Source organism: Panthera leo, chromosome A3 (assembly GCF_018350215.1).
Source record: "Panthera leo isolate Ple1 chromosome A3, P.leo_Ple1_pat1.1, whole genome shotgun sequence".
Taxonomy (NCBI): Eukaryota; Metazoa; Chordata; class Mammalia; order Carnivora; family Felidae; genus Panthera; species Panthera leo.
Genome location: NC_056681.1, coordinates 61,181,263 through 61,190,691, shown reverse-complemented (window position 1 = coordinate 61,190,691; position 9,429 = coordinate 61,181,263). Strand labels below are relative to the sequence as shown.

Below are 9,429 nucleotides of genomic sequence, written 5' to 3'. Positions count from 1 at the left end.
AAAGAGGCCTATGGTGGTTACTCTTCTTAGTGTACATGTGACTGAACACCTGTATCTCTTAACACTAAGGCTTTTTCTTTCTTTGAAGACCTCTCCAAAACCCACATAACTAAAAATAAATAATCAATGTTAAAACTAATGATAAAATTTGCTACTCATTAAAAGTTTTATCTATTTTTATTAGAAGAACTCTTGAATTCAACATGGCTTCTTCTTAAACTTCTTTATTTCAAATACACATGAACGGTCGTGGCACAGAGAAACAGTGATGAAAGGCACAGTCAACAGGACCAGTTATTAGGTTTTCAATTATAGCAGCAAATTTGAAAATAAATAATCTTCCTTGAAAAATCTAACAGGTACCTAAAATATTACTACAGATATTACCCATTCACCTAATGAAAACATTTTAAGGAAAATATGTACATTAAAGGAGAAAACAAAAATCTGGTACAACCTGGAAAAGCAATTCCTCAGGCACCTTCTCTAACAGGTGCTTCCAGAAACAGCCATAACCTTACCGGCGTTCTCAGAAACACATTAGTTTTTCATTCCATAAATGAAACATAATTGTTTTATGTTTAATCAACTGATTTCTAAATCTTTCTTAGAAAACATCACTGTACTGAAATGAAAAGTATCAAATCTGCTGGCAGTGCATCTTACAGTACTGTCGGTATCAGCCATTTTTAAGGCTCAAAGAATGTGTCTTCAAAAGGTATTTTCACCCAATTTCCAGCAAACACTGAACATTTCAAATAATGGAATGCTAATCAAACTAAAATACCAAACCTTTTACTCCAGGGGGATTTGCTAATTACTAATCGGAAAACAACGAGGAGCAAGAGATATATAAAGTAGCCTTCCTAATGTCCAAGATACCATTAAAAATTCCCCACAACAAACAATGCTTATTTGGAGAACAACTTTAGCACCACTATTAACATTTTTACTGCAATGTGAACAACACTGGGAAGGATACTTTGCACAGAGTGCTTTCCATTCAATTCCCAGCTTATTTTCCTAAACAATGTTTTTTAAATTCTCAACACGCACGCGCACACACGCATGGGAGTGCCAGCTCTTTCCTTTTTGTTTCCTTGAAAATGATCTAGTTAGTGCCCAAAAAGGTGGAGTGTTTTAGGCAAGAAGAGTTTATATATAGGTACTGATGACAGGGATATATATAACATCCTTTTTTTTTTTTAATACTGTGGTAGTAGTCTTTTCAGCATTGTTATGTTCACATGCATTAAAGAAGTAAACTAAGCATACTAGTTATCATGGCATATATCAAGATTATTAAAATTGTACAGCTATCAAACTAAATTTCACACACTGTAAGTAATGCTACATAGCTTGGAAAAGTTTCTTTTTCTATAAAAGAAAGAGCTGGGCTATTTGAGTTCCCTTAGAACACTTAAGATGATTATGACTCCAATTTCTCACCTTCTGACAGTCTCAGCATCTCATTTTCTTCCCTTTAGCTCTGCTTTTCTTCTATTAAGGGTATGGCAATATAGTAAAAATAAGCACAAAAATTAATGTACAAAATAAAAACAAGCTTCACCAGCAATTAATGGCTTGGAAGCAGAGAGGTATTTTGGACAATATTTGCAAAGTATAAAAATTTGGTTGACACCTACAGAATTTGATCTGTGCTCAGACAATAAACAAGTGGGTTTAAAAAAAATTAAGTTCTTCAGTACGGAGTAGATTATCTGATCTCTTACATAAAGGCAGAAGTTTTTTCTCTCTCCTAATATTTAAAATACCACTGTCCATCATTCTTAAATAGTATACTGACAGGATCAGAGCAGACTAAACCAGCACAAAATAACACCTCTTCCAGGAAAAAGATTCTATATACACTGGATCCTGGTGCTAGTACGAGCACAATACCACTCTAGCAGTTTCTTTACAAAACACTGCTAAGATACACTGCTAAGATGTTTTTGGCGACAAACTTCCAGTCAGAACTACTTGAGATTCTCTGGGAGGGAAACTCCAAAGGATGCCCAGGTAAAAGTTTGCTAGTGTAAGACTGGACCCCTGTGGTTATCGAGAAATATCCAACTTAACTCCAGGCAATCACGTATAAAGACTTGTCACCTCTTTTCAATATTATATTCATTTTCTACTGTGTAACAAATCACGAAATCAGAAGCTGAAGACCATACCTATTTATTATCTCACAGTCTGCAGGCCAGAAGTCAGGGTGGGCTTTATTGGCGTTCTCGGCAGTGGGTCTCACAAGGCTGGAATCAAGGTGGTGGTGGGCCGGGTTCTCTGCTGGAGGGGATTGTAGTTGCAGGCTCATTCAGGTTGTTGATTAACTGAGTTCCTGTGGCTGTAGACCTGTAGTACCCACTCCCTGGGCTGTTGGCTGAGGCCTCTGTCAGCTCCTTCCGGGCATCTGCATTTCTTCTCGTGTGCCTTGAGTTCTCTTGCTGTCAATCCCTGACTTCTGCTACCAGCCTGAGAAAACACTGCTTTTAAGGGGCTCACATGATTAGGTAAGCTGTCCCCAGATAATCTCCCTTTTGCTGTATAACATAGTTATGGATGGTATTCATGGGTTCCACCCACACACAAAGGGGGAGAATCTCCTATAGGTACCTGAGGGTCACGTGCAGACTTCCGGCTACTACAAATACACACGGCTATTACCAATCGCTCCCAACATGCTGTTTCCACATAACCAAACTTGTCTTTGAGGACAGTACTGTTAGGAGACAACCTTTTCATTACGATGACAGATTTAAAAGAAGCCTTCAGAATGTTGCTGAAGCTTTTTAAAAATAATGACATCTTCTAATCCCTTGCTGGTACAACTACTCTGAGAAGCCATACCTTTTTTGAAGACCTCTCCGGTGGTTGAATTAATATACACATACGTGTCTACAGACTGGCTGCTAAATAATCCACATGCATTCACTTTTTCCAAAGCTTTTCAATCCCACTGCCTGAAACCACCGTTTTTTGACTACACAGTGCAGCACTGTGTGTGCTGTACAGAACGCGGGAGACTTCGAGAACTCCGAAATCTTAGATCTTAGAATCCTAGGAACAGTCCTCGACCTTCTCACCTACCATACCCATCATCTGCACTGTGATATATTCTGCATGTCTGCTTTTAGCAGACACGGTTTACTCTGGTTTCTGAAGCGTTCATAATTGCACTCCTGACATGGCGCTGTCCAGCAGAACTTTCTGCAATGAGGGAAGGCTCTAGATCTGTGCTGTCCATTCCAGGGGCCACTAGCCACATGTGTCTAACAAGCATTGAACTGTAGCTAGTGTGACTGAGGAGCTGAGGTTTTATTAATTTAAATTTAAATAGCTACCATGTGCCTGTATACTACTGTATACTGGACAGCGCAGCTCTAGAGTCTTAACAGTTGATGTGTTTATGTTTACACACCACATGCAAACCATGTTTGATTTCTCTCTCTATGTTAATAATTAGTTCCACCACTGGACGCATTCCCCACTCACTGCTCTCATAAAAGTGGCTCCATGTCCTCTCAAGGCTAAGCACCTCCTTCCCTCAGTCTCAGGTACTCTTCACCTCCTCGAAGGCTCTGTCCCAACTACTCTTCAGGGCTACCACTATGATGTCTTGCTTGAGGAAAGCATGGCTGTTTCTAACCTTCTAGGGAGGAAGTGGGGGAAGGGAGAGACTAACAATGAGACGATCCGAGCACCTGCTGCATCAGAGGACAGACGCAAAGGATGAGTCACAGACTTGTCCCCAGGAGCTTGAAGCCTGGTCAGTTGGAGAATGTGTGCGCACACACGTACACACACAAACACATGCCCTGTGAACAATCAGAAACTCGACAGCCGAGTGTGTAAGAGGGTGGCAAGGAACGTGGGTAAAGGGAGTTAAAAAGAAAGAGGAGTGTGGGTGACCCGGACTGGGCACCTCCCATGTGCCAGGCACTGTCCCAGGCGCTACTAGGCACTGGAAACAATTCATGGGGAGGAACACACAAGACAGTTTCCGAACGGTGGGTAAGATTTGGTTCAAACTATTCTTGGGAATGGGGGCGGCGGGGCGATGAGCTAAGCCTGGGAGAGGAGACTGAGCATGAAACAGGGAAATGCTGGCTAGTAAGCCTCGTCAGTCTAAAGACAGACGCCCTACCAAATGGTGACAAGCTGTGATAACTGTCACCTCCTTAGATTTTCAGAGCACGGCTTTCTCTCTAAAATCAGAGTGGGCTACTGTGGAAGCAGGGAAACACGAGGACGTCTCAACCCACCTCCAGAATTTCCCCCCGGACACTTAGTTGTCACAACAGTCATTTAGTATGTGAAGCAGCTGCCAAAATTTTGCAACAAAAGGTTAGTTTTTAAAATGAAATCTGCCTGCAAGGATCCGGCCAGGGAAATACGAAATAAAAAGTAAATTAAAGAAAACGAAGAGTAAATTTTAAAAACCCAATCAAGATTTTTAACTAGACTTTGACATAAAGATTATTGGCAAAGTGTACCTCTTTAATCAAGAAAAGTGACTAACGACGATTCAGATGTGAGTAATGGAAGTAACTACCCTTTCAGTGTTTTCCAACAACTTTAACCCGCCACACTGTACAGACAACAAGGCTGTCTGGAAGCTCTTGCTGCAGGATCCTCGCTAACCACACGAAGCTGCTCTAGGCGAGAGGCAACCAGGTGGAACCTCCAGCCACCCGAGGCTTCAGCCACTGGCTAGTCTGCGAGTTCGGGGGATCAGTCTCTGCACATCTGTAACCCATCTGGCACCCTGCCTGCGGCACACCAGACTGGTTGGGAACTGATGCTGATAATTCATGACTTTTTAAAAATAAAATACTTTTGTAAAGATCACTGACTGCTAAGGCTGATAGTATTTTTGTTTACAGTAGTAATAACATTTGGAATTACATGTTTAAGAGTAATAAATACTCTTCAGATATAAATTTACTTAGAAGTTTATAACGCAACAGAATAAACCACTTTGGAAAAACATACAACTGCTACAATACCTCTCCCTAAAAACCAATATTACAATTTTATTTTTCTTTAAAATTAAGTGATTTTGACTCATACAATAACATTACCTAGAAAACATTTTGTCAGAACTCATAAAATGGGTGCAGGTACAAAAGGACCGACAAGAGATAATGCATCTAACTCATGGAGTAAAGACAAAGATTAAAAGAGAAAAAAGATCTGTCATCTTACATATCAGAGGGAATGTAATGAGTTCAGTCCATGATAATTTGGGTTGAATGCATGACCCCTGCACATTAAAATTTATCAGACTGATTTTTTACACCATAAACAGTATAGTAAAATAACCCTCAAGAAGGACATTGGTCTTTAAAACCTTGGCTTTAAGGAATGACAAATGCCTTTGAAAATATTTTGTTCAGAATCACTGCAATTATAAAAGTACTTCAGTTAGGAAATCAATCTAGAATCATTCTTAAATGGCAGTGCATTTGAAAAATGGCATTAATTTGTAATGTTTGCATTTCCAAAGAAAAATATAGAAAGAACTTAAAAAAGCAAGGTAACTTTCCAAAAAAAGTATTGATTCAAAAATTTACTGCACAAAAATATGTACTTCTTAAATGTTTCTAATAAATTAACTCCATAACATTTTTATGTATATTTATATATTTATATATATATAATCCCTGATAATCTATAAAAGAGGGTCTATAATAGTAAAATAAATGAACTTCAAAAGTACCCCCTTCATAAAATGTATTTAACATTAATTTTTCTCAAATTTAAGGAATGTAACAATATGTACAACTCTTATGTATTAGTATAATACCAAAATAGTACAAGTCATATTAACAGGCTGTCGTAACTGTAAAATGTTTGAGTCAAGTTAAAATTGGAGGACAGCTTAGGTTCGAATGAATGCAATTACCCATGGGAGGTTCACTTTCCAAGTGGAAATGACAATCATCTTATCTACAGTAGATTTCACAAGAGGTAGTGTTCAAGTAAAAAAAAAAAAAAAAAAGATACATGCTTAACTATCTTTAATTAACAAATTCACAGGAAAAAAATGAACTGGTTTCTTAGCGGATGATCAGTTGGTGACTTTTTTAATATGAATCTGAAATACAAAATAATGAGAAATACAATAAAGGCCTTATACATGAAATCAAAATGTGGTAAAAAAGAAAGTACAATCTGTTTCACTGATATTTCATATTGTCTTACCTCGTTAAGAATGGCCCAAACAGCAGAATTCTGAATGACTGAAAGTCGAAAGGCTGAAATGGGGTTTAGACTGGGATCCACCATTCCTTCAGCAACGCCATTCTCAAATTTTCCTTCAAAATAAAAATCAACATACGTTGGGTAGACTGAAACAAGCACACATAGGACATCACTGACTTAAAGCAGGAAAGAAAAACAAAATATTTTCAGTGGATGTCTTTACACAGGGCCTGGGTGAATTTTTTCCCCTTCTTTCTACTTTTATTCAACTTTAAAATTTTTCATGAAGTAGTGTAAGCTTTCATTAGAAGCAACCTATTAAAACAGGCAGAGCTCTGCTTTTTTCCTATTGCAAATTAGAAGGTATATATTTATTTGTTCTTGCATCAAAAATGTTTTAACATGCAGGTTTTTAACAAAATGTGACTTCACCAAACCTCACCCTATGAGTAAGGAAGTATACCCTATACCATCACTCAGTCTGACCCCTCTGAGGGTTACGTTAGAACAACAAATTTCAATGCTTTTAAGACGTACATACAGTAGGTGAACTTAGAGCAGGGGTTCAATCTTTGTGTATTCCTTCCAAGGTCACACTTAGAAGGAATTAACAAGTGATACCTCCTCTAGGCAGTTCTAATAGAAAAATCCATTATAAATGACAAGCTAAAAAAGCTCTCTTTAGGGATAGGACCAAGAAGTTCTATAAACAGGTTAACATGCTCTTTACCTACTTTTTCTTGCTATGTGGAATATTCTTCAAACAACAACAAAAAGCTGTTGAAAAAGTGACAGAAAAATGGTGTGTTCTTGGCCACATTTCTCTATGCCAGGAACTGGCAACCCTTTTCTAATTTTTTTTTTTAATTTTTTAATTTTTTTTTTAATTTTTTTTAACGTTTATTTATTTTTGAGACAGAGAGAGACAGAGCATGAACGGGGGAGGGTCAGAGAGAGAGGGAGACACAGAATCTGAAACAGGCTCCAAGCTCTGAGCAGTCAGCACAGAGCCTGACGCGGGGCTCGAACCCACATACCGCAAGATCGTGACCTGAGCCAAAGTCGGACGCTTAACCGACTGAGCCACCCAGGCGCCCCCAACCCTTTTCTTATTATAAAGGGCAGACAGGGGTGCCTGGATGGCTCAGTTGGTTAAGCATCTGATTCTTGATTTCAGCTCAGGTCATGATCTCACAATTTGTGGGATCGAGCCCCGTGCCAGGCTCTGTGCTGACAGCATGGAGCCTGCTTGGGATTCTCTCTCACTCTCTCTGTCCCTCCTCTCTGGCTTGTGCACACAACTCTCTCTCAAAATAAACAAACATTAGGGGGAAAAATAATAAAGGGCAGATAGTAAATATTTGGGGCTTTGTGGGCCAGGAGGAAAACTGAAGATATTAGGTTGGTACTTATATAAAGAAAAAGTTCCACAAAGTTTTTATTGATGAAATTCATATTATAAGAACTACCACTGAGTTCTTTTGTCTTTTGCTAATGCAGGTGTACTAAGGAGATCATAATTCCTTTTGCAAGGGTTAACATTTTAGTTATCTGGGATTCAAAGTGATCCTCATCAAAATCGACTGCAAATGTTCATCTGTTAAAATGGGTCTATAATGAGATTTTATGTATTTTATCTTGGATATTTCCTTTCACACAGCCTACATACTGCGAAATACTGACACCAGTCCATAAGTACGTGATTTTAATGGAGCGTATTCATCACTTGGAAGGTATTTATGGAATTCCATTAGGTTCTTCTCCTTGATATTTGCCTTGTATGTGTCACTACATTGCAGATGAGTCACTTCCAAGCAAAAGTTAGCTGGAAGCTCCTTGATTAGTTTGATATTACTTATAGTTCAAATAACAACTGTCATCAGTGATTTGACTGAAACATAAGGTTTTTTGCATGTACTATTTGGTCTTATAATTTTAGGTTGAATTAAGAAACGTTATCAAGCCTGCAGGAAACACTAATTTTCAAAGAGAGAACAGTGGTTGTGGGCAATTCTTGCCACTGGGAAAAATTTCAATCTTGTTGTTGAGGTTAAAAAAAAAAAGGTTTCTTTTTTCACAATAAATGTGATCAGTGCTAAGCCCCAGAACTGCTATATGGTACAACAAGTCATGCTATTCAGTTCCTATTTCTGACACAAGTTCACAGAACTGATTATGGTAAAGTCCAAGAGAGTGAATGGTGTTCACTGCTGATGCTGCTGGTTCAATAAAATAATGATATAGGCACACCTGCGTGGCTCAGTCGGTTAAGCATCTGGCTCTTGGTTTCAATTCAAGTCATGATCCCATGGTTCGTGGGTTTGAACCCTGGGCTGGGCTCTGCACTGACGGCATGGAGCCTGCTTGGAATTCTCCCCCCCACCCCCGCCCCTCCCCTGCTCTCTCAAAATAAATAAACTTTAAAAAAATGATATGTGGCAAATTCAATTATTTCCTGTAAAATACATGATGAATAGTAAAATAAATAACCATAGGCTTTAAACACCCTACATTTTCACAGGCTTCGTAAATTTACCCAACTAAGCTTTCTTTTCCATACATATTTTTACCACCGTTCATTATAACACATCCTGGCATATTCCACTTCAGGTTGTACTCAATTTGTGTTTTCTCAGCTTGTTTGAAAATATTCTTGCCTATACTTGGTGCCATGCAGACTTTTCAGAGGCCAATTCTTTAGTCACTTCAAGTTTGGCATTGACTCCAAATAACAACTGGGCAGTACCAGTTAATATCTATCAACTCATCAAGACCCAAGGAAATAATATGCTTTGTTTTTTGACTAATACCATTCCCAATGTCTTCAATTCTTCACTCAATTGTTGCTGAAAGCTCGATGGTCTTAAAAAAATTTTTTTAACGTTTATTTATTTTTGAGAGAGAGGGAGAGAGAGTGAGCTGGGGAGGAGCAGAGAGACAGGGAGACACAGAATCTGAGGCAGGCTCCAGGCTCTGAGCTGTCAGCGCAGAGCCTGACACGGGGCTCGAACCCACAAACCATGAGATCATGACCTGAGCTAAAGTCAGATGCTTAACCAACTGAGCCACCCAGGTGCCCCTCAATGGTATTAAATAAGGTTAATTGACCTACACATGTATCTTTGGCTACTTCAATTAAATAGGATTTAACTGGGGCGCCTGGGTGGCGCAGTCGGTTAAGCGTCCGACTTCAGCCAGGTCACGATCTCGCGGTCCGTG

At 39.0% G+C, this 9,429-nt stretch overlaps 1 protein-coding gene across 4 annotated transcripts in view; it reads right to left on the bottom strand.

Moving 5' to 3' along the window:
* Positions 1-6,009: 6,009 nt before the first annotated feature.
* Positions 6,010-9,429, bottom strand: part of MGAT4A (alpha-1,3-mannosyl-glycoprotein 4-beta-N-acetylglucosaminyltransferase A) — a 115,413-nt gene continuing 111,993 nt past the window's right edge. For all 4 annotated transcript variants that reach the window (XR_006200628.1, XM_042932050.1, XM_042932048.1 and 1 more), the window contains exons 15-16: positions 6,211-6,323; positions 6,010-6,103 (exon numbers count right to left, since the gene is read on the bottom strand). Coding sequence is in view for 3 of the 4 variants with exons in the window: in XM_042932050.1 (XP_042787984.1) it covers positions 6,077-6,103; positions 6,211-6,323 (140 nt within the window). In the remaining variant the exon portion in view is untranslated. The remainder of the gene's footprint in view (positions 6,104-6,210; positions 6,324-9,429) is intronic.